The sequence below is a fragment of the Notolepis coatsorum genome, assembly GCF_963971535.1.
Source record: "Notolepis coatsorum genome assembly, chromosome: 4".
Taxonomy (NCBI): domain Eukaryota; kingdom Metazoa; phylum Chordata; class Actinopteri; order Aulopiformes; family Paralepididae; genus Notolepis; species Notolepis coatsorum.
The window spans coordinates 142,618,576-142,643,762 of NC_140168.1; the positions used below are offsets into that span (position 1 = coordinate 142,618,576).

At 43.4% G+C, this 25,187-nt stretch overlaps 1 protein-coding gene across 1 annotated transcript in view; it reads left to right on the top strand.

The window, feature by feature from the left end:
- Nucleotides 1-25,187, top strand: part of hdlbpb (high density lipoprotein binding protein b) — a 141,574-nt gene that overhangs the window by 80,319 nt on the left and 36,068 nt on the right. The window contains 4 exon segments of the mRNA XM_084312332.1: nt 6,883-7,101; nt 14,223-14,444; nt 19,998-20,216; nt 20,660-20,801. Of these exon segments, the coding sequence (XP_084168458.1) occupies nt 6,883-7,101; nt 14,223-14,444; nt 19,998-20,216; nt 20,660-20,801 (802 nt within the window).

The window sequence follows — 25,187 nt, forward strand, 5'->3', positions numbered from 1 at the left end:
ATAGTCTTATGTCTTCTTATAGTCTTCTGTCTTATAGTCTTCTGTCTTCTGTCTTATAGTCTTCTGTCTCCTTATAGTCTTCTGTCTTCTTATAATCTTCTGTCTTCTGTCTTATAGTCTTCTGTCTTCTTATAGTTTTCTGTCTCCTTATAGTCTTCTGTCTTCTTATAATCTTCTGTCTTCTGTCTTATAGTCTTCTGTCTTCTTATAGTCTTCTGTCTTATAGTCTTCTGTCTTCTTATAGTCTTCTGTCTTCTTATAGTCTTCTGTCTCCTTATAGTCTTCTGTCTTATAGTCTTCTGTCTTATAGTCTTCTGTCTTCTTATAGTCTTCTGTCTTCTTATAGTCTTCTGTCTTATAGTCTTCTGTCTTCTGTCTTATAGTCTTCTGTCTTATAGTCTTCTGTCTTCTTATAGTCTTCTGTCTTCTTTATAGTCTTCTGTCTTATAATCTTCTGTCTTCTGTCTTATATTCTTCTGTCTCCTTATAGTCTTCTGTCTTATAGTCTTCTGTCTTATAGTCTTCTGTTTTATAGTCTTCTGTCTTCTTATAGTCTTCTGTCTTCTGTCTTATAGTCTTCTGTCTTATAGTCTTCTGTATTCTTATAGTCTTCTGTCTTCTTTATAGTCTTCTGTCTTATAGTCTTCTGTCTTCTTATAGTCTTCTGTCTTCTGTCTTATAGTCTTCTGTCTTCTTATAGTCTTCTGTCTCCTTATAGTCTTCTGTCTTCTCATAGTCTTCTTATAGTCTTCTGTCTTATAGTCTTCTGTCTTATAGTCTTCTGTCTTCTTATAGTCTTCTTATAGTCTTCTGTCTTCTTATAGTCTTCTGTCTTATAGTCTTATGTCTTATAGTCTTCTGTCTTCTTATAGTCTTCTGTCTTCTTATAGTCTTCTGTCTTATAGTCTTATGTCTTATAGTCTTCTGTCTTCTTATAGTCTTCTGTCTTCTTATAGTCTTCTGTCTTATAGTCTTCTGTCTTATAGTCTGCTGTCTTCTTATAGTCTTCTGTCTTCTTATAGTCTTCTGTCTTCTTATAGTCTTCTGTCTTATAGTCTTATGTCTTATAGTCTTCTGTCTTATAGTCTGCTGTCTTCTTATAGTCTTCTGTCTTATAGTCTTCTGTCTTATAGTCTGCTGTCTTCTTATAGTCTTCTGTCTTCTTATAGTCTTCTGTCTTCTTATAGTCTTTTTATAATCTTCTGTCTTCTGTCTTATAGTCTTCTGTCTTCTTATAGTCTTTTTATAATCTTCTGTCTTCTGTCTTATAGTCTTCTGTCTTCTTATAGTCTTCTGTCTTCTCATAGTCTTCTGTCTTATAGTCTTCTGTCTTCTTATAGTCTTCTGTCTTCTTATAGTCTTCTGTCTTATAGTCTTCTGTCTTCTTATAGTCTTCTGTCTTATAGTCTTTTGTCTTCTTATAGTCTTCTGTCTTATAGTCTTCTGTCTTCTTATAGTCTTCTGTCTTCTTATAGTCTTCTGTCTTCTTATAGTCTTCTGTCTTATAGTCTTCTGTCTTATAGTCTTCTGTCTTCTTATAGTCTTCTGTCTTATAGTCTTCTGTCTTATAGTCTTCTGTCTTCTTATAGTCTTCTGTCTTATAGTCTTCTGTCTTATAGTCTTCTGTCTTCTTATAGTCTTCTGTCTTATAGTCTACTGTCTTATAGTCTTCTTATAGTCTTCTGTCTTCTGTCTTATAGTCTTCTGTCTTATAGTCTTCTGTCTTCTTATAGTCTTCTGTCTTATAGTCTTCTGTCTTCTTATAGTCTTCTGTCTTCTTATAGTCTTCTGTCTTATAGTCTTCTGTCTTCTGTCTTATAGTCTTCTGTCTTATAGTCTTCTGTCTCCTTATAGTCTTCTGTCTTATAGTCTTCTGTCTTCTTATAGTCTTCTGTCTTCTTATAGTCTTTTTATAATCTTCTGTCTTCTGTCTTATAGTCTTCTGTCTTCTCATAGTCTTCTGTCTTAAAGTCTTATGTCTTCTTATAGTCTTCTGTCTTCTTATAGTCTTCTGTCTTCTTATAGTCTTCTGTCTTATAGTCTTCTGTCTTCTTATAGTCTTCTGTCTTCTTATAGTCTTCTGTCTTATAGTCTTCTGTCTTATAGTCTTCTGTCTTCTTATAGTCTTCTGTCTTCTTATAGTCTTCTGTCTTCTTATAGTCTTCTGTCTTCTTATAGTCTTCTGTCTTATAGTCTTCTGTCTTCTGTCTTATAGTCTTCTGTCTTCTTATAGTCTTCTGTCTTCTTATAGTCTTCTGTCTTAAAGTCTTCTGTCTTATAGTCTTCTGTCTTCTTATAGTCTTCTGTCTTCTTATAGTCTTCTGTCTTAAAGTCTTCTGTCTTATAGTCTTCTGTCTTCTTATAGTCTTCTGTCTTCTGTCTTATAGTCTTCTGTCTTATAGTCTTCTGTCTTCTGTCTTATAGTCTTCTGTCTTCTTATAGTCTTCTGTCTTCTGTCTTATAGTCTTCTGTCTTATAGTCTTCTGTCTTCTGTCTTATAGTCTTCTGTCTTATAGTCTTCTGTCTTCTTATAGTCTTCTGTCTTATAGTCTTCTGTCTTCTTATAGTCTTCTGTCTTCTTATAGTCTTCTGTCTTATAGTCTTCTGTCTTCTTATAGTCTTCTGTCTTCTTATAGTCTTCTGTCTTCTTATAGTCTTCTGTCTTATAGTCTTCTGTCTTATAGTCTTCTGTCTTCTTATAGTCTTATGTCTTCTTATAGTCTTCTGTCTTATAGTCTTCTGTCTTATAGTCTTCTGTCTTATAGTCTTCTGTCTTATAGTCTTCTGTCTTATAGTCTTCTGTCTTCTTATAGTCTTCTGTCTTATAGTCTTCTGTCTTCTGTCTTATAGTCTTCTGTCTTATAGTCTTCTGTCTTCTTATAGTCTTCTGTCTTATAGTCTTCTGTCTTCTGTCTTATAGTCTTCTGTCTTATAGTCTTCTGTCTCCTTATAGTCTTCTGTCTTCTTATAGTCTTCTGTCTCCTTATAGTCTTCTGTCTTCTTATAGTATTCTGTCTTATAGTCTTCTGTCTTCTGTCTTATAGTCTTCTGTCTTCTTATAGTCTTCTGTCTTCTTATAGTCTTCTGTCTTCTTATAGTCTTCTGTCTTCTGTCTTATAGTCTTATGTCTCCTTATAGTCTTCTGTATTCTTATAGTCTTCTGTCTCCTTATAGTCTTCTGTCTTATAGTCTTCTGTCTTCTTATAGTCTTCTGTCTTCTTATAGTCTTCTTATAGTCTTATGTCTTATATTCTTCTGTCTTATAGTCTTCTGTCTTATAGTCTTCTGTCTTCTTATAGTCTTCTGTCTTATAGTCTTCTGTCTTATAGTCTTCTGTCTTATAGTCTTCTGTCTTCTTATAGTCTTCTGTCTTCTTATAGTCTTCTGTCTTATAGTCTTATGTCTTATAGTCTTCTGTCATATAGTCTTCTGTCTTATAGTCTTCTGTCTTCTTATAGTCTTCTGTCTTATAGTCTTCTGTCTTCTTATAGTCTTCTGTCTTATATTCTTCTGTCTTCTTATAGTCTTATGTCTTCTTATAGTCTTCTGTCTTCTTTATAGTCTTCTGTCTTAGTCTTCTGTCTTCTGTCTTCCTTATAGTCTTCTGTCTTCTTATAGTCTTCTTATAGTCTTCTGTCTTCTTATAGTCTTCTTATAGTCTTCTGTCTTCTTATAGTCTTCTAAGTTCTGTCTCCTTATAGTCTTCTGTCTTATAGTCTTCTTATAGTCTTCTGTCTTATAGTCTTCTGTTTTATAGTCTTCTGTCTTCTTATAGTCTTCTGTCTTCTTATAGTCTTCTGTCTTATAGTCTTCTGTCTTATAGTCTTCTGTCTTCTTATAGTCTTATGTCTTCTTATAGTCTTCTTATAGTCTTCTGTCTTCTTATAGTCTTCTGTCTTCTTATAGTCTTCTGTCTTATAGTCTTCTGTCTTCTTATAGTCTTCTGTCTTCTTATAGTCTTCTGTCTTATAGTCTTCTGTCTTATAGTCTTCTGTCTTCTTATAGTCTTCTGTCTTCTTATAGTCTTCTGTCTTCTTATAGTCTTCTGTCTTCTTATAGTCTTCTGTCTTATAGTCTTCTGTCTTCTGTCTTATAGTCTTCTGTCTTCTTATAGTCTTCTGTCTTCTTATAGTCTTCTGTCTTCTTATAGTCTTCTGTCTTAAAGTCTTCTGTCTTATAGTCTTCTGTCTTCTTATAGTCTTCTGTCTTATAGTCTTCTGTCTTCTTATAGTCTTCTGTCTTCTGTCTTATAGTCTTCTGTCTTATAGTCTTCTGTCTTCTGTCTTATAGTCTTCTGTCTTATAGTCTTCTGTCTTCTTATAGTCTTCTGTCTTATAGTCTTCTGTCTTCTTATAGTCTTCTGTCTTCTTATAGTCTTCTGTCTTATAGTCTTCTGTCTTCTTATAGTCTTCTGTCTTCTTATAGTCTTCTGTCTTCTTATAGTCTTCTGTCTTATAGTCTTCTGTCTTATAGTCTTCTGTCTTCTTATAGTCTTATGTCTTCTTATAGTCTTCTGTCTTATAGTCTTCTGTCTTATAGTCTTCTGTCTTATAGTCTTCTGTCTTATAGTCTTCTGTCTTATAGTCTTCTGTCTTCTTATAGTCTTCTGTCTTATAGTCTTCTGTCTTCTGTCTTATAGTCTTCTGTCTTATAGTCTTCTGTCTCCTTATAGTCTTCTGTCTTCTTATAGTCTTCTGTCTTATAGTCTTCTGTCTTATAGTCTTCTGTCTTCTTATAGTCTTCTGTCTTATAGTCTTCTGTCTTCTGTCTTATAGTCTTCTGTCTTATAGTCTTCTGTCTCCTTATAGTCTTCTGTCTTCTTATAGTCTTCTGTCTCCTTATAGTCTTCTGTCTTATAGTCTTCTGTCTTCTGTCTTATAGTCTTCTGTCTTCTTATAGTCTTCTGTCTTCTTATAGTCTTCTGTCTTCTTATAGTCTTCTGTCTTCTGTCTTATAGTCTTATGTCTCCTTATAGTCTTCTGTATTCTTATAGTCTTCTGTCTCCTTATAGTCTTCTGTCTTATAGTCTTCTGTCTTCTTATAGTCTTCTGTCTTCTTATAGTCTTCTTATAGTCTTATGTCTTATATTCTTCTGTCTTATAGTCTTCTGTCTTATAGTCTTCTGTCTTCTTATAGTCTTCTGTCTTATAGTCTTCTGTCTTATAGTCTTCTGTCTTATAGTCTTCTGTCTTCTTATAGTCTTCTGTCTTCTTATAGTCTTCTGTCTTATAGTCTTATGTCTTATAGTCTTCTGTCATATAGTCTTCTGTCTTATAGTCTTCTGTCTTCTTATAGTCTTCTGTCTTATAGTCTTCTGTCTTCTTATAGTCTTCTGTCTTATATTCTTCTGTCTTCTTATAGTCTTATGTCTTCTTATAGTCTTCTGTCTTCTTTATAGTCTTCTGTCTTAGTCTTCTGTCTTCTGTCTTCCTTATAGTCTTCTGTCTTCTTATAGTCTTCTTATAGTCTTCTGTCTTCTTATAGTCTTCTAAGTTCTGTCTCCTTATAGTCTTCTGTCTTATAGTCTTCTTATAGTCTTCTGTCTTCTTATAGTCTTCTGTTTTATAGTCTTCTGTCTTATAGTCTTCTGTCTTCTTATAGTCTTCTGTCTTCTTATAGTCTTCTGTCTTATAGTCTTCTGTCTTATAGTCTTCTGTCTTCTTATAGTCTTCTGTCTTCTTATAGTCTTCTGTCTTAGTCTTCTGTCTTCTGTCTTATAGTCTTCTGTCTTTGTATAGTCTTCTGTCTTATAGTCTTCTGTCTTCTTATAGCCTTCTTTCTTATAGTCTTCTGTCTTCTTATAGTCTTCTGTCTTCTTATAGTCTTCTGTCTTCTTTATAGTCTTCTGTCTTATAGTCTTCTGTCTTCTTATAATCTTCTGTCTTCTTATAGTCTTCTGTCTTCTTTATAGTCTTCTGTCTTAGTCTTCTGTCTTCTGTCTACCTTATAGTCTTCTGTCTTCTTTATAGTCTTCTAAGTTCTGTCTCCTTATAGTCTTCTGTCTTCTTTATAGTCTTCTGTCTTAGTCTTCTGTCTTCCTTAGAGTCTTCTGCCTTCTTTATAGTCTTCTAAGTTCTGTCTCCTTATAGTCTTCTGTCTCCTTATAGTCAGTCTTCTTATAGTCTTCTTATTGTCTTCTGTGTTCTAATAGTCTTGTCTTATAGTCTTCTGTCTTACATTTACATTTACATTTAGTCATTTAGCTGACGCTTTTATCCAAAGCGACTTACAAGTTCTGTACGACAAGACAGCAAGAAGGGTACAACTCTATCAGCTGAGTAACAATGTTTATCAAAGTGTTGCGTGTTACAGTGTAGGTTAGTTTATTAGGACAAGTGCATGACAGTAAGGTTAGTCACGGTTCGATTTTTTTTTTTTTTTTATCATTTCAGATAATGGTTGAAGAAGTGAGTCTTTAGTCGACGGCGAAAGATTGGACGGGATTCGGCTGTCCTAACTGGGATGGGTAGTTCATTCCACCATTGTGGGGCAAGGACTGAGAATAGGCGGCTTCTCTTTGATGACCCTCCGGGAGCTTGGATAGGAGTAGGTCTGAGGCGGCCAGAAGATGCAGAGCGTAGGGGTCTTGAGGGTGTGTAGTTAGAGACCATTGACCGGAGGTAGGCGGGAGCGGTTCCCTTTGCCGCACGGTATGCTAGGTCGAGGGCCTTGAAGCGGATACGTGCAGCAATGGGGAGCCAGTGCAGGTCCCTAAGAAGTGGGGTGACATGGGCCGACTTCAGTAGGTTTGAGATCAGGCGGGTCTTCTTATACTCTCTCCCCCCTCTCTCTGTCTTTCCCCTCCCCCTCTATCTCTCTCTCTCTCTCTCCCCCCCCCCCTATATCTCTTATCTCTCTCCTCGTCTCCTCCCTTTCCGCCAGGCCAACATCAATGAGATGGAGGTGGCCATTCCGGCCAAGCTGCACAACTCCCTGATCGGGTCCAAGGGCTGCCTGGTGCGCTCCGTCATGGAGGAGTGTGGCGGGGTCCACATCCACTTCCCCCCCGAGGGCTCCGGCTCCGACAAGGTCACCATCCGAGGGCCCCTCGGGGAGGTGGAGAGGGCCAAGAGACAGCTGCTCCAGCTGGCCGAGGAGAAGGTGAGGATGGATGGATGGTTGGGATGGAGTATAGGAATGTAGGAAAGAGGATTATACCATGGGCTGGGGGTGAATACTCTTTTCTGATTGGCTCGGCAGGTGTGTGTTAAAACCGTTTAGCTCAAAGTTTTAATCACTGTTCTAAATTAATCCGCTACCCAACCTGTAACCATAGCAACATTAAAGAGCTTACCCGTTATCAACTGTGGCAAGTACGGGTGACTTATCAACTTAAAGCTCAACGACCAGGAAGGAAAACAGTGAAAAACGTTCACCAAAAATGTGCAAATAGTTTTTTTTTCTATTGATGGTAAATTACCATGGTATAAGAGGAATAATTAACTTTTTGGTTTAGGCTGCATGTCAGGTGGTTCTTCGCTTCTCATGTTGTGCCTCTAAACCAGGGGTCTCAAACTCGCGGCACGCAGGCCAATTGCGGCCTGCGGGATGATATTTTGCGGCCCCCTACTGGACATCAAAGTTTAGTGTTAATGCGGCCTGCGTGCAACTGTTTGCCGAGTGGTTGCGCGAGAGTTGGAAGTTTTATTTATTTTATCACTTGTAGGCTACCATAGCGCAGGCTCATGACAGCAACGTTATGTTAGTGCCTTGGTTGAAACGTGATTCCGGAGTGATATCAAGTAAAGTGGAACGCAAATGCATCCTCGTTATCTCTGCGAGCAGTGCTCTGCATGTCCGGCTGCACTGCCACTGCCTGTGTCTGTGTACGGGTCTGGTCCAATCACATACATGTCCCGTCAGCGTTTTTCCCCCTCACCCACAGTCTGCGAATCAGAGGCAGAGTAGGGGAGTAGGGCGGGTCTTCATGGACTGCATGTCGTCTCTCTCTTTCAGTTCAAGTCGGAGCAGAGTTGACAGCGCATCTACAGTAAACTCGCTCCCAGTTTTATCTCTGTGAGATAAATGTAGCTATTAGCCTATTTTCGCCAGCAGGCAGCCAGCAGAAAAATATGGCATTTTCAAAGATGGTCAGTAAAAGAAAAGTCTTTGATTGATTGATTGAAAAGTTTATTAACAGATTGCAGAATGGGTACAGTACAGTACAGCTCAATACATACAATTGTTAAGAGGATGCAGACCTGAGAAAGACTTTCGTCTTGTTTCCATCAGGGTCCCCCATTTTCAATTCATCATATGACACACACGACATACAGATAGACAGTACTGCTACATCTATACATTTATGACATACCAGATTTGCAAATACAGTACTGTTTGTGATACTAAAAAAAATCCAGAAAAAGAGTGTATATACATTTGACATAGAAACTGTGCATTGGAGGAGGTTGGGTAGGTGGGGTGGGGTTGTACATTGGAGGTGGGGGGGGGGGGGGGTTGGGTAGGGGGGACACACTGTACATTGGAATACTGACATACATTTGACATAGAAACTGTACATTGGAGGAGGTTGGGTAGGTGGGGTGGGGTTGGGTGGGGCTGTACATTGGAGGTGGGGGGGGGGGGTTGGGTAGGGGGGGGGCACTGTACATTGGAATACTGACAAAGCCATGCTTGGTCTTTATTGTACAACTGGGTTAGGACATTTGTAGGGGCCAGTTTCGAATTGCAGTCTCCCGTAGGTGTTCTTTGAGAGTGTTTTTGAAGGTGGGTAGTGATTCACATTCCTTTACAGCTTTGGGTAGGGCGTTCCACATTGATGTGGCATAATTGCGAAACGTGTTTAGTCCCTTGTTTGAGCCAAATCTGGGTTTTACATGATTTGTGGAGCTCCCTCTGGTGTTGTGATCGTGGTATTCACTGACCTTTGGGAAGTATTTTGACATGTACATGGGTACCTTGGTCGTGTAGTGTATCTTGTAGACCAGGCCCATTGCAAGTTGCTGTACTCTGTCTTCTACTCTAAGCCATCCTAGGTTGGCAAAGTGTGCAGGGGTGAGGTGGGTTCTAGGAGTCAGGTCAAGCAGTAGTCTGACTAGTTTGTTTTGAGATGTTTGTAATTTGGTTTTTAGTGCCTTTGAGGTGCTTTGGTACCATAAGGTGCAAGCATAGTCGTAGTACCCTTGAATGAGTGCTCCTGCCAGAGTCTTCAGGGTATTCTTGTTTACCAGAGAGGAGATCCGGTACAAGAATCGAGTTCGTTGGTTGACTTTTTTTATTACATTGGATGCCATTTTGTCACAGGAAAGATTAGTCTCTAGGATGGAACCCAGGTAGGTAATTTCATCTTTCCTTGTGACAATATTGTCACCCACTGTAACTGAGAAGCCGTCGGTCTTGCTGAGTTTGTTATTTGAACCGAAGAGAATGGACTCTGTTTTGCCCATGTGTAATGATAGTTTGTTGTCGGCGAGCCATATGCAGATTTTGCCTAGTTCCGAGCTGAGGGTTTTTTCAACCTGTAACTTGTTCTTGTCAGAGACCAGCAGGGCTGAGTCGTCCGCAAACAGGAACAAGTTGCAGTCACAAGCTGACGACATGTCATTTGCATAAATTAGGAACAGTAGTGGTCCTAGTATGCTTCCTTGTGGAACACCACAGTTCACTGTGAGGGGGGGGGGGGTAGGGTACCGTTTACCTCCACCATCTGTTCTCTCCCCTCCAGGTAGGATTGTATCCAGCTCACTGATAAACTATCAAAACCAATTGCTTTTAGCTTGTCAATCAGAATGGTGTGATTGACAGTGTCGAAGGCCTTTTGTAGGTCTAGCATGACCATGCCGCAGTATTTGCCCGCGTCCACCTCTTGCTTGATGTGGTCGTTCAAATAGAGAAGGCATGTGTCAGTGGAGTGGGATGTTCTGAAACCAGATTGGAATTCGTAGATTAGATTTTTATCCGCGATGTACTTTTCGACCTGTTCGTATACTATTTTTTCCATGACTTTCGAGATGGATGTAAGGATAGAAACAGGGCGGTAGTTGCCTGGGTCTAATTTGCTGCCCTTTTTGTGCAGGGGTGTTACTCTCGCTATTTTGAAGTCCTTGGGGACGTGTCCCTGTTTTATGGAGAGGTTTATTATGTGTGTGATGACTGGGGTGATGGCGGCTGCTGAGTCTCTGAGGAATTTGAAGGGGATGTTGTCATGGCCAGTGGCCTTGTTCGGTTGGAGGGCACTCAGTTTATTGAGTACCTCATCTGTAGTTACCATTTCCAGTTTGAAATCGTCTTTGTGGACGCCTAGGTTCTTGTAGTATGCTACTATGTGTTCTACCCCATACTGCCCTGAGTGGGAGGGTAGTTTGTTTACCAGTGTTGTGGCTATGTTTGTGAAGAAAGTGTTTAAGTAATTGGCTACATCCAGTTTGTCTGTGATGAGCGTGTTGTCCGTCTTTATGTTTATGTTTGAGAACCTGGTTTTAAGTTTTTTTTACTGCAGCCTAGTTGATTATTGAGTAATTTCCAAAGTTCACATGGTTTATTTTTGTTTTCCTCAGTTTTGTCATTGATGAAATTTTTTTTTGCAGTTTTTATCATGGAGTTTACGTCATTTCTTAGTCTGTTTCTTTCTAGTTTGAGTTCAGTCACGTGGGCTTGGAGTTCACTGCTCGTGCTTTTGGTAAGCTTTGACTGACTTTTACGAAACTCAGAGCATTTTTTGTCTCTGGCTTTCATAGCGGTCAGTATTTCAGTGTGCATCCACGGCTCAGCGTGGTTTTTTACCCTGGTGGTTCTTAGGGGGGCCATGTTGTTTAGTATTGTTGAGAATTTGGTTTTGAAGCCAAGCCAGGTTTCTTCGACCAGTGTACCATTGAGTTCATCTGACCAGTCCAGGCTCTCCAGTTCAAGGTTAAAGGCCTCGCTAGAGTAGGTTTTGAGGTCTCTAGATGTGACTGTTTTGTGACAGCCAGCATTTTGCTTTAGCTTTTTGCGGGTACAGAATATCATATAATGATCACTTAACCCGAATGCTTAACCCCTTTATTGGAGATCATGGACTTGTCAGAGGTCAGGATGAGGTCAATGGTAGTCTGAGTTGATTCACATACCCTTGTGGGTTGGTTGATTAGCTGGCTGAGGCCGTGCAGATCACAAAGCCTACTGAAGGCCTTGAAGACGGGTGCTGCTTTACGTAGCATGTCCGTGTTCCAGTCCCCAATAAGGATTTTTCCTACGCCCTCCACCCCAGCTAAGCACCCATCAAGTGAGTCATAGAAGCCACTGTGTTCTGGCGGTCTATAGATTGTGCCTATTAGTACTGATTTTGCCCTTTCAAATAAGATTTAAATTCATACAGTTTCAATCTAGTCATGGTTAAGGTCAGTACGGTTGCTGAATTTGGTATCTTTGTGTATATACACACAGACGCCACCTCCATACTGGTTTCTATCCCTCCTGACGATTGAATAGTCCTCGATTTCTATCTCTGGATCCTGAACAGATGAGTCAAGTTTTGTTTCTGTGAAACATAATATATTAGCCTTACCGTTTAAAAACAAATGTCTGATTTCAGCCAGTTTGGGTCTCAAGCTGTTTATGTTTAAGTGAAATATGTGAAGTCCATTTGTGTTTGTTATTTTATTAATGTTGTCTAGCTCAAAGTGATTTTCCACTGTGGTGTGTGGTTGTTCTTGTGGCGGTAGGTGGGGAGGGGGGGATGGGGTCCTGTGTTCATTGTTGTTAGGAGGGGGGGTGGGTATGATCCTTTGTCCTCTGCTGGTGTCTTTGGTCGGTGTGAAAGCCCGCGACGTGGGGGGGGGGGGGGGGGGGCTGGTCGCTGTCCACAGATGTGTCTGGAGGCCCTCCGTTGTGGGGGAGGGGGGGTGGGTCAACCCTATGTCCTGGCCCGGTTAGCCTAGCTGTCCTGGCGGGGCTAGCCGAGTCAACCGGCGGGTCCCTGGTGATCCCGCGCTGAAGTGTCCCCTGTTTGCAAGCTCTCTCCCTCTCGCCTCTCGGCTCCTCTGCATGGGCTTCGGTGAGGGGATGTCGCCGCCTGCTGGTCGGTTGGTGCATCCGCTGGCTGTTGAGGAAGCTGTGTTTATGTTGACTCTGTCCTCGGCCGGCGACGGTGTGAGGATGAGCTGTTGATTCTTCGCCTGTCGGCGTGTTAAAACAGGTCCTGGGTTTTGATGAATGTCTCCAGACAGGAGCAAATACTATAGAACCATCGATTTTCTATCAAACTTGCCTGTCGGGGGTAGTTTCTTGCGGTCCGGGTTCGATGTTAAAACTCTGTGAACTGCTGCTATTCCAATCGCTGGGTGTTTCTGCTCCGAGCCTTTCAGCAAGTAAAAGTCACAATGGGACTGTTTATTTGCGCATTCTTTACTTTCCACTTCTGTCTGGAGTTGATTCAGTGGTGAGTTAATGTACAAGTCCATAATCCACAGGAGGGAAAGTAAAAAATGTGCAAAATACCTTGTCGATCTGTAGCGTTTGTTTTGCCGGGAGCTGTTTGAAATGCGACCGTCCATGTCGAAGCCGGATGTTAGACCCGAGTCGACTGCAATTCAAAGGTGAATGGACTTGATTGATTGATTGAAAACTTTATTAACAGATTGCAGAATGGGTACAATACAGTACAGCTCAATACACACAATTGTTAAGGGGATGCAGACCAGAGAAAGACTTTCGTCTTGCGTTCATCCTGAGTCCCAGCACCAAACCAATTATGTGACTAATTATGCCAAGAAACTGTAGCTATTTGAAAATAATGTATGACTGAAGTGATGGAGACCATGTTTGAAGGCAAACAAAAGCAAATCCCCCTCAGATCGCACAGCAACCAGAATAACTGAAATACTGGCTGGTGATTTGATTAAACAGCTTTGTGATAGAATAAAAAAAATGCACAGTGCATTTCCATAGCTGTGGATGAGTCCACTGACACCACTGAGAAGCCTATGTTCTGAAGAACCGTTCATGTTCTGAAGAACTGTTCATGTTCTGAAATGTTATTGCTAAAGATTGAGAAGATTGGATCAGTTGTACTTTTTTTTTTGAATACTTGAAACCCTTTTTTGTGGAATATTTGATGCGGCCCAGCCTCACCCAGACTCTACCTCCAGCGGCCCCCAGGTAAATTGAGTTTGAGACCCCTGCTCTAAACCGTTTAACCTGCACCTAGTCGTCGATTATCCCTTACATATTAGGGAGAGGTGGAGAGAGGATTTAGGGATGGTCTCCCTCCCAACAGAGGTGGAGAGGGCCAGGAGACTGCTCCTGCAGCCGGCTGAGGAGATGGATGGATAGATAGGGTATCTGCAGGGTATTTATTAAAAAGTCTTAAATTCTCCCATTTCCACTCGCTTTCTCCTCCTCCCTCTCTCCGTCTTACACCACTCCCTCTCTCCTCCCTCTCTCCATCTTACACCCCTCCCTCTCTCCTCCCTCTCTCCATCTCACACCACTCCCTCTCTCCTCCCTCTCTCCATCTCACACCCCTCCCTCTCTCCTCCCTCTCGCCATCTCACACCACTCCCTCTCTCCATCTCACACCCCTCCCTCTCTCCTCCCTCTCTCCATCTCACACCCCTCCCTCTCTCCTCCCTCTCTCCATCTCACACCCCTCCCTCTCTCCTCCCTCTCTCCATCTCACACCCCTCCCTCTCTCCTCCCTCTCTCCATCTCACACCCCTCCCTCTCTCCTCCCTCTCTCCATCTTACACCCCTCCCTCTCTCCTCCCTCTCTCCATTTCACACCCCTCCCTCTCTCCATCTCACACCCCTCCCTCTCTCCTCCCTCTCTCCATCTCACTCTCCTCCCTCTCTCCATCTCACACCCCTCCCTCTCTCCTCCTTCTCTCCATCTCACACCCCTCCCTCTCTCCTCCCTCTCTCCATCTCACACCCCTCCCTCTCTCCTCCCTCTCTCCATCTCACACCCCTCCTTCTCTCCTCCCTCTCTCCATTTCACACCCCTCCCTCTCTCCGTCTCACACCCCTCCCTCTCTCCTCCCCCTCTCTCTGTCTTACACCACTCCCTCCCTCCTCCCTCTCTCCATCTCACACCCCTCCCTCTCTCCTCCCTCTCTCCGTCTCACACCCCTCCCTCTCTCTGTCTTATACCCCTCCCTCTCTCTGTCTTACACCCCTCCCTCTCTCCTCCTCCCTCTCTCTGTCTTACACCCCTCCCTCTCTCCTCCTCCCTCTCTCTGTCTTACACCCCTCCCTCTCTCTGTCTTACACCCCTCCCTCTCCAGCAAGTCAACAACTTCACGGCGGAGCTGCAAGCCAAGCCGGAGTACCACAGGTTCCTGATCGGCCGGGGGGGGGCCAATATCCGGCGTGTGCGCGACAAGACGGGCGCCCGCATCATCTTCCCCTCGCCGGACGACACGGAGCAGGAGCTCATCACCATCGTGGGGAGGGAGGAGGCCGTCCGGCTGGCCCAGAAGGAGCTGGAGACCCTGGTGAAGAACCTGGTAACTACCCCCCTGTTCTGGAGCTGTTGGGTTTGGTTTCTTTATTGAGACAGTAGGACGGCTGAGAGGGAGACAGAGTAGAGGAGACACAGGAGAGAAGGTTCTTTATTGAGACAGTAGGAAGGCTGAGATGGAGACAGAGTAGGGTAGACACAGGAGAGAAGGTTCTTTATTGAGACAGTAGGAAGGCTGAGATGGAGACAGAGTAGGGGAGACACAGGAGAGAAGGTTCTTTATTGAGACAGTAGGAAGGCTGAGAGGGAGACAGAGTAGAGGAGACACAGGAGAGAAGGTTCTTTATTGAGACAGTGGGCAAGCTGAGAGACAGAGTAGAGGAGACACAGGAGAGAAGGTTCTTTATTGAGACAGTAAGAAGGCTGAGAAACAGAGGAGAGGAGACACAGGAGAGAAGGTTCTTTATTGAGACAGTGGGCAAGCTGAGAGACAGAGTAGAGGAGACACAGGAGAGAAGGTTCTTTATTGAGACAGTAAGAAGGCTGAGAAACAGAGGAGAGGAGACACAGGAGAGAAGGTTCTTTATTGAGACAGTAGGATGGCTGAGAGGGAGACAGAGTAGGGGAGACACAGGAGAGAAGGTTCTTTATTGAGACAGTAAGAAGGCTGAGAGACAGAGTAGAGGAGACACAGGAGAGAAGGTTCTTTATTGAGACAGTAGGACGGCTGAGAGGGAGACAGGGTAGGGGAGACACAGGAGAGAAGGTTCTTTATTGAGACAGTAAGAAGGCTGAGAGGGACACAGAGGAGAGAAGACACAGGAGAGAAGGTTCTTTATTGAGACAGTAGGAGGGCTGAGAGGGAGACAGAGTAGGAGAGACACAGGAGAGAAGGTTCTTTATTGAGACAGTAGGAAGGCCGAGAGGGAGACAGAGTAGAGGAGACACAGGAGAGAAGGTTCTTTATTGAGACAGTAGGAAGGCCGAGAGGGAGACAGAGTAGAGGAGACACAGGAGAGAAGGTTCTTTATTGAGACACTAGGAAGGCTGAGAGGGAGACAGAGTAGAGGAGACACAGCAGAGAAGGTTCTTTATTGAAACACTAGGAAGGGTGAGATGGAGACAGAGTAGAGGAGACACAGGAGAGAAGGTTCTTTATTGAGACACTAGGAAGGCTGAGATGGAGACAGAGTAGAGGAGACACAGGAGAGAAGGTTCTTTATTGAGACAGTAGGAAGGCAGAGAGGGAGACAGAGTAGGAGAGACACAGGAGAGAAGGTTCTTTATTGAAACACTAGGAAGGCTGGGATGGAGACAGAGTAGAGGAGACACAGGAGAGAAAGTTCTTTATTGAAACACTAGGAAGGGTGAGATGGAGACAGAGTAGAGGAGACACAGGAGAGAAGGTTCTTTATTGAGACACTAGGAAGGCTGAGATGGAGACAGAGTAGAGGAGACACAGGAGAGAAGGTTATTTATTGAGACGGTAGGAAGGCCAAGAGGGAGACAGAGTAGGAGAGACACAGGAGAGAAGGTTCTTTATTGAGACACTAGGAAGGCTGAGATGGAGACAGAGTAGAGGAGACACAGGAGAGAAGGTTCTTCATTGAGACAGTAGGAAGGCAGAGAGGGAGACAGAGTAGGAGAGACACAGGAGAGAAGGTTCTTTGTTGAGACAGTAAGAAGGCTGAGAGACAGAGTAGAGGAGACACAGGAGAGAAGGTTCTTTATTGAGACAGTAGGACGGCTGAGAGGGAGACAGGGTAGGGGAGACACAGGAGAGAAGGTTCTTTATTGAGACAGTAAGAAGGCTGAGAGGGACACAGAGGAGAGAAGACACAGGAGAGAAGGTTCTTTATTGAGACAGTAGGAGGGCTGAGAGGGAGACAGAGTAGGAGAGACACAGGAGAGAAGGTTCTTTATTGAGACAGTAGGAAGGCCGAGAGGGAGACAGAGTAGAGGAGACACAGGAGAGAAGGTTCTTTATTGAGACAGTAGGAATGCTGAGAGGGAGACAGAGCAGGGGAGACACAGGAGAGAAGGTTCTTTATTGAGACAGTAGGAAGGCCGAGAGGGAGACAGAGTAGAGGAGACACAGGAGAGAAGGTTCTTTATTGAGACACTAGGAAGGCTGAGAGGGAGACAGAGTAGAGGAGACACAGCAGAGAAGGTTCTTTATTGAAACACTAGGAAGGGTGAGATGGAGACAGAGTAGAGGAGACACAGGAGAGAAGGTTCTTTATTGAGACACTAGGAAGGCTGAGATGGAGACAGAGTAGAGGAGACACAGGAGAGAAGGTTCTTTATTGAGACAGTAGGAAGGCAGAGAGGGAGACAGAGTAGGAGAGACACAGGAGAGAAGGTTCTTTATTGAGACACTAGGAAGGCTGAGATGGAGACAGAGTAGAGGAGACACAGGAGAGAAGGTTATTTATTGAGACAGTAGGAAGGCTGAGAGGGAGACAGAGTAGGAGAGACGCAGGAGAGAAGGTTCTTTATTGAGACACTAGGAAGGCTGAGATGGAGACAGAGTAGAGGAGACACAGGAGAGAAGGTTCTTTATTGAGACACTAGGAAGGCCGAGAGGGAGACAGAGTAGGAGAGACACAGGAGAGAAGGTTCTTTATTGAAACACTAGGAAGGCTGGGATGGAGACAGAGTAGAGGAGACACGGGAGAGAAGGTTCTTTATTGAGACAGTAGGAAGGCTGAGAGGGAGAGAGAGTAGAGGAGACACAGGATAGAAGGTTCTTTATTGAGACAGTAAGAAGGCTGAGAGACAGAGTAGGTGAGGAGACACAGGAGAGAAGGTTCTTTGTTGAGACAGTAAGAAGGCTGAGAGACAGAGTAGAGAAGACACAGGAGAGAAGGTTCTTTATTGAGACAGTAGGAAGGCCGAGAGGGAGACAGAGTAGAGGAGACACAGAAGAGAAGGTTCTTTATTGAGACAGTAGGAAGGCTGAGAGGGAGACAGAGTAGGAGAGACACAGGAGAGAAGGTTCTTTATTGAGACACTAGGAAGGCCGAGAGGGAGACAGAGTAGGAGAGACACAGGAGAGAAGGTTCTTTATTGAAACACTAGGAAGGCTGGGATGGAGACAGAGTAGAGGAGACACGGGAGAGAAGGTTCTTTATTGAGACAGTAGGAAGGCTGAGAGGGAGAGAGAGTAGAGGAGACACAGGATAGAAGGTTCTTTATTGAGACAGTAAGAAGGCTGAGAGACAGAGTAGGTGAGGAGACACAGGAGAGAAGGTTCTTTGTTGAGACAGTAAGAAGGCTGAGAGACAGAGTAGAGAAGACACAGGAGAGAAGGTTCTTTATTGAGACAGTAGGAAGGCTGAGAGGGAGACAGAGTAGAGGAGACACAGGAGAGAAGGTTCTTTATTGAGACAGTAGGACGGCTGAGAGGGAGACAGAGTAGGGGAGACACAGGAGAGAAGGTTCTTTATTGAGACAGTAAGAAGGCAGACACAGGAGAGAAGGTTCTTTATTGAGACAGTAGGAAGGCCGAGAGGGAGACAGAGTAGGAGAGACACAGGAGAGAAGGATCTTTATTGAGACAGTAGGAAGGCCGAGAGGGAGACAGAGTAGGAGAGACACAGGAGAGAAGGATCTTTATTGAGACAGTATGAAGGCTGAGGGGGAGACAGAGGAGAGAAGGTTCTTTATTGAGACGGTATAGGCTGAGAGGGAGACAGAGGAGAGAAGGTTCTTTATTGAGACGGTAGGAAGACTGAGAGGGAGACAGAGTACGAGAGACACAGGAGAGAAGGTTCTTTATTGAGACAGTAGGAAGCCTGAGAGGGAGACAGAGTAGGAGTGACACAGGAGAGAAGGATCTTTATTGAGACAGTAGGAAGGCTGAGAGGGAGACAGAGTAGGAGAGACGCAGGAGAGAAGGATCTTTATTGAGACAGTATGAAGGCTGAGGGGGAGACAGAGGAGAGAAGGTTATTTATTGAGACAGTAGGAAGGCTGAGAGGGAGACAGAGTAGGAGAGACATGGGAGAGAACGTTCTTTATTGAGACAGTAGGAAGGCTGAGAGGGAGACAGAGTAGGAGAGACACGGGAGAGAACGTTCTTTATTGAGACAGTAGGAAGGCTGAGAGGGAGACAGAGTAGGAGAGACACAGGAGAGAAGGTTCTTTATTGAGACAGTAGGAAGCCTGAGAGGGAGACGGAGTAGGAGAGACACAGGAGAGAAGGTTCTTTATTGAGACAGTAGGAAGCCTGAGAGGGAGACGGAGTAGGAGAGACACAGGAGAGAAGGTTCTTTATTGAGACAGTAGGAAGACTGAGAGGGAGACATAGTAGGAGAGACAGGAGAGAGAAGGTTCTTTATTGAGACAGTAGGAAGGCTGAGGGGGAGACACAGTAGGAGAGACAGGAGAGAGAAGCTTCTTTATTGAGACAGTAAGAAGGCTGAGAGACAGAGTAGAGGAGACACAGGAGAGAAGGATCTTTATTGAGACAGTATGAAGGCTGAGGGGGAGACAGAGGAGAGAAGGTTCTTTATTGAGACAGTAGGAAGGCTGAGAGGAAGACAGAGTAGGAGAGAATGCTCTTTATTGAGATGGTATGAAGGCTGAGGGGGAGACAGAGGAGAGAAGGTTCTTTATTGAGACAGTAGGAAGGCTGAGGGAGACAGAGGAGAGAAGGTTCTTTGAGACGGTAGGAAGGCTGAGAGGAAGACACGGGAGAGAAGGTTCTTTATTAAGACCGTATAGGAAGCCTGAGAGGGAGACAGTCAGAGTAGGAGAGACACGGGAGAGAAGGTTCTTTATTGAGATGGTATGAAGGCTGAGGGGGAGACAGAGGAGAGAAGGTTCTTTATTGAGACAGTAGGAAGGCTGAGGGGGAGACAGAGGAGCGAAGGTTCTTTATTGAGACAGTAGGGAGGCTGAGGGAGACAGAGGAGAGAAGGTTCTATATTGAGATGGTATGAAGGCTGAGAGCGAGACAGAGGAGCGAAGGTTCTTTATTGAGACAGTAGGAAGGCTGAGAGGTAGACAGAGGAGAGAAGGTTCTATATTGAGATGGTATGAAGGCTGAGAGCGAGACAGAGGAGAGAAGGTTCTTTATTGAGACAGTAGGAAGGCTGAGAGGGAGACGGAGGAGAGAAGGTTCTATATTGAGATGGTATGAAGGCTGAGAGCGAGACAGAGGAGCGAAGGTTCTTTATTGAGACAGTAGGAAGGCTGAGAGGTAGACAGAGGAGAGAAGGTTCTATATTGAGATGGTATGAAGGCTGAGAGCGAGACAGAGGAGAGAAGGTTCTTTATTGAGACAGTAGGAAGGCTGAGAGGGAGACTCACTCACTCACTCACTCACTCACTCACTCACTCACTCACTCACTCACTCACTCACTCACTCACTCACTCACTCACTCACTCACTCACTCACTCACACAAATACTTCATATAGATATAATATTCCAATACAAATATGTATTTTAGTTCCCATGGCAGTACAGTAAAATGTTACCCACTGCCCACAGAACATGAGGAAAACTATCTATTATTATTATGTACATAATTCCGACTCTTTTTGGTTTCTCTTGATCTGGAGTGAACATGTCTCTGTCCCTCCGGCCTGCAGGACGACGTGGTGGAGGACGGCATGGTGGTGGACGTGCGTCACCATCGGCACTTTGTGTGCCGGCGCGGCCAGGTCCTGCGGGAGCTGGCGGAGGAGTACGGTGGCGTGGCGGTCAGCTTCCCGCGCACCGGAGCCCACAGCCAGCGGGTCACTCTGAAGGGGGCCAAGGACTGTGTGGAGGCCGCCAAGAGACGCATCCAGGAGATCATAGAGGACCTGGTGAGAGAAGAGCGTGTGTTGTGTTTGACTGTACATGGGGGGGGGGGGGGGGGGGGGGGTAGCTCTACTGACGAGCTTTATAACGAACCACTGCAGATTCTGAGGGTTAAGTCAAAACCCGTCCTAATTAATAATTGCAAGTTTGCATTGTATTTATATATTTCTTTCTCGAGCGTTCGTCGACTGGAGGATTTGACGGTGTGAATGCATTTCTCAACCAGGATTAGGAAAGTCTGATGGCTTTCAAAATGTATTAAAAATGTTGTCCATTTAAGACAAATGATCAGGATGTGTAGGATTCTCTAAAGTCTAAAACAACATGGAATGCACCCGTGATTACATGGACTGTGTAGTTCTTTTGTGTTGTTGTGTCCGAGTGTTACCTGACCCCCCCCCTCCTCCTCCCCTCCCTCCTCCCCCCTCATCCCTCCTCCCCCCTGCAGGAGTCCCAGGTGAGCCTGGAGGTTGCTATCCCCCAGCGGTACCACCGGGCCGTCATGGGTCCTAAAGGCTGCCGTATCCAGCAGATCACCAGGGAGCACGAGGTCCAGATCAAGTTCCCCGAGAGAGACGACAGCAACACGGGTCAGTAACAAAACACCAAGCGGTCGTCTGTTCATACTCTGTACAGCAGGTGCTGTCTGATCCTCCAACAACTCCTCCTATATTATCCTGTTTGTTTCATATTTGATTTTAAACGTTCGTTATTTATGATTCTAGATGTGTTGTTTTTCGGGTGCATTGTGAGATGGTGATCTATTTTAGCTGTGGTTGGTAGTTCTGCCTACACGACTCTTACCAGCCACTCTAGCAGGTTAATAACCCTTGCTCAAAGGTTACATTTAGATTTAATCCACCATGGCAGTCATTTTAGCTGAGTGGTATGAATGTGGAAAAAAGAAATATATATATATATTATATATATATATTAGAGGTGGGCATAGATAAAAAAAATGTATCTAGATTAATCTATCTGCAACCCTGGATTTAATCTAGATTAATCTAGATTAAAATGGCTCAGAAAAAAAAACTTTTTACTTTACTTTTTCTTTCCTCCTTACGTTTCTCAGGCCAGGTGGCCCATTACACCATGAGCCCATCTCCCGTTTCCAAAATGCATTACAGACTGTTTGAAAAAGCTGTTTTGCTATGATAATTGGTAATGAAATATCAAAATAATGTTCAATAAGATGTACTTGTGTTTAATAAGTTGTTTTATTCAGAAGTTAACACAAATAAATAATATTACCAGTACAGTACAGTATCTAGCACACTCTCAAAACAGAAAGAAGCATTTCAAACTTGAACTATGTGACATGGCTTGACTCAATCAGTCCAATCTCTATTTCTCCTTCTTCCACCAGTCACTCAGGCAGACCAGCTTGTTTTATGTAGCGGTGTCTACTTATAGTGCCTATAATATTTTTCCCGTTGGGTGCCAGACAGGGCCAAACCCTGCCAATGCAAATCAACTGCTCCAGTGGAGTTGCTCAGTGGCCAATGGTGTCAACTGTGGTTGTACTGGGCAGCTCCCAGGTGTGAATGGAACTGTGTGAATGTGAAGCAGGGCGTTCCTGAAAAATAGCATCTGTGCTCAGCGAACCTACCCAGGGTAAATAAAGGTAAAAAAAAAAAAAGATGTAAAAAAAAAATAATAATAAATTATTAGATTAACTGCGTCAATTATATTATCGCGTGATACTAGTATCGCGTTAACGCAGCACGTTAACGGCCCAGCTCTAATATATATACTCTAGGGGTGTAACGGTACACAGAAGCCACGGTTCGGTACGTACCTCGGTATTTGGGTCACGGTTCGGTACGAGTTCGGTACAACAGCAAATAATTTTTTTTTTTTTTTATTAAAGCAAAAGTTTTATTGGTGAAGCAAGTTTGTACAATTACAAAGTCAGAATTATTCATTCACCCTTTTTTTTCCTTTTTTTGTATAATCTACCCCACCCATCCCACCCCCAAACCCACCCCACGGATCAACAGGTAGGGTTACGTACATAACATACAACCAGAGAAAAGGTTAGATTACAGACAGTAATAACAATTGCTACTTACAATGATACAATTAAATTAAATTAAATACAAAATACAAAAATAATAACAAAAAAATAATAATAATAATATAATAAAAAAATAATAATAATAATAGTAAACAAAAGGAAAATAGTCTGAGTCAGATATGGTACATTAATCAATTATAGAGTATCTACATAGTTATCTGGTGGTATTACATATTACTGTTGGGCCTGGTTAGATGGGAGGATCACTCAAAGAAGGAAGACACTCAGTCAGGAGGGAGAACAGATAGGCTGTTAAAGTAGGAAATGAACGGCTGCCACTTTTTAAAGAATTTTTCGTTAACTCCTCTAAGTGCATACTTAATCTTCTCTAGTTTTAGAAACGATACCATATCTTTTAGCCAGGCGGAGAAGGGGGGAGGTGTAGACAGTTTCCAGGCTAGGAGTATTCTCCGTCTGGCCAAGAGTGTGGCAAATTATTATTAATATACATTTTTTTTAAAGTTTTTTTTATATTATATTTATGATAATTATGATAATTATTATTATTAAATAGAATAATTTTCTATAGGCTTGCCGTGGTAGTCAGTGATACTAGTGTCATTCTGTGTTCAGGCATCTACTTGCCTACTGCCCCTTTAACAACTTATCCTTGCTAAGTTTAAGTTTCACTTCTAGAGAGAATTTAACTTCACGACGAGACTGAATACTAGAGAACAGATGACATATTACAACAATGGCAGAGGATTATTTGGATTTAAACACAGTGGCGCTCAGATGATCTGTCCAGAAAAGTATGTTTCTTTTTTTAATTTGATGAGCTGTGCCTGTGAGTCTGGCGGGGGAGAATGTTGATGTGTTTGTTGGCACTTGTGTGTGTGTGTCGGCGACGCGTGTGTTTCTTTCCATTGGTTTAATTTGGTTAACGTTATTGGGCGAACAAGAAAACGAAAGAAAACTGTAAAATTGTAATGACCCTGCAGCTGTTCCAATGTAAAGATGTGCCTTTCTCCGTGCACTTTCGCCGCTCTGAAGTCTGACTCGTGTGCCCGGCCACGCGCGCTGTTCTCGCACGGACCTCGCGAGTGCCTGCATGTGCGACTCGCGTGTGTGCGCTGTGGGGCGTATTCGTCGTATGGCAGCACGTACCGCACCGTGACGGCCGTACCGTAAATTCGTGGGACGAATACACGTACTGTTACACCCCTAATATACACACACACACGCACACACACACCAAGTCCTCATATAACAGTAAATACTCTCTCACACACACACACACACACACACCACTGTTATTTCCTTAAGTCCTCATAGAACAGTAAATACTCAAGTTCAAGTTCAAGTTTCTTTATTAGTTGTCATACAGAAGTACAGAATACTTTTATATAAAATGCTTCTTTCTGTTTTGCTCCAGAGATTGTGCTAGATAAAAATAGATAAGTATAAAATAAGTATAGTGAGTATAAAATAGAAGTAAAGTACGTAGACAAAAGTGTTCAATATATATATACATATATACAATGTACAATGCAGAGTAGAAAAGTAACTGAGTTACAATACAATATACTATATACTATACAGTACAATGCAGAAATGGGATAAGGTACAATTTACAGTAAGGTGTAATGAGGTATGGGTTGTAATGCAAATTCTTTGCCAATAAATATAAATATAAAGTGTGTTTAGGTGTTCTAAAGTAGGTGCTGCAGTGAGTTGTTTGTTTAAAGTGAGTGTGTGCGTGTGGATGTGTGTGCTGTGAGTGCATTTGATGGTTGTTACATAGTGTTATTGTCATTTAGCATTCTGATGGCCTGAGGATAGAAGCTTCTTCTTAGTCTCTCTGTGCTTGCCATGAGACTCCGGTATCGCTTGCCTGACCGCAGCAGTTCAAAGAGGCAGTTGTTTGGGTGGCTGGAGTCTTTGATTATTCTCTTAGCCTTACCCATGCACCGCTTGTTGTAAATGTCTTGGATAGTGGGAAGCCCCCCTCCAATTGTGCGTTCGGCTGAACGGGCCACTCTCTGTAATAATAATAAATTATTAATAATAATGGATTGGATTTATATAGCGCTCTCTCTTTACTCAGATTGCTTCACAGAGTCCATTATTCGTTCATACACAGTCATACCGGTGGTGGTAAGCTACAATTGCAGCCAGAGCTGCCCTGAGGCAGACTCACGGAAGCGTGGCGAATAATCAACGCCTACGGCCCCTCCGACCACCACCAACATTCATTCACATGCATACACATTCATACGAGGCAAGTAGGTTAAGTGTCTTGCCCAAGGACACAACGGTAATGGAATGGGATGGACATGGGCTTGAGCGGGATTCGAACCACAAACCCTTCGATCATTGGACGCCCCGCTCTACCCCTGAGCCACGTCGCCCCACTGTAGTCTGCTACAGTCTTGTGCGGTGCTGTTCCCAAACCAGGAGGTGATATTGCCAGTCAGGATGCTCTCTATTGTGCATGAGTAGAAGTTCTTAAGGATCTTCTGACTGACTTGGAACTTCCTTCGGTGCCTGAGGAAGTAGAGGCGTTGCCGTGCCTTCTTCACAACTCACACACACACACTCTCACACACTCTCACACACACACACACACACACACACACACACACACACACACACACACACACACACACACACACACACACACACACACACACACACACACACACACACACAGGATACTCACATAGGAGTCATCTCTGCACACATTACTGCCAACTCGAGGACTATTAACTCATTGGACGCGAATAAAGTCGGGTTAACTCGCCGACGCTTGAGCGCCAAACCAGAGAAAAGTCGGGTTTTCTATCGTTATTTCTTTTATTCGATATTCCCATTCATAATCCATCGAGGGAGCCTGTGTTATCATTGGGAAATGAGTCTGAGATCGCAAACGTCCAATACCGCCGCCTGCCGCCTT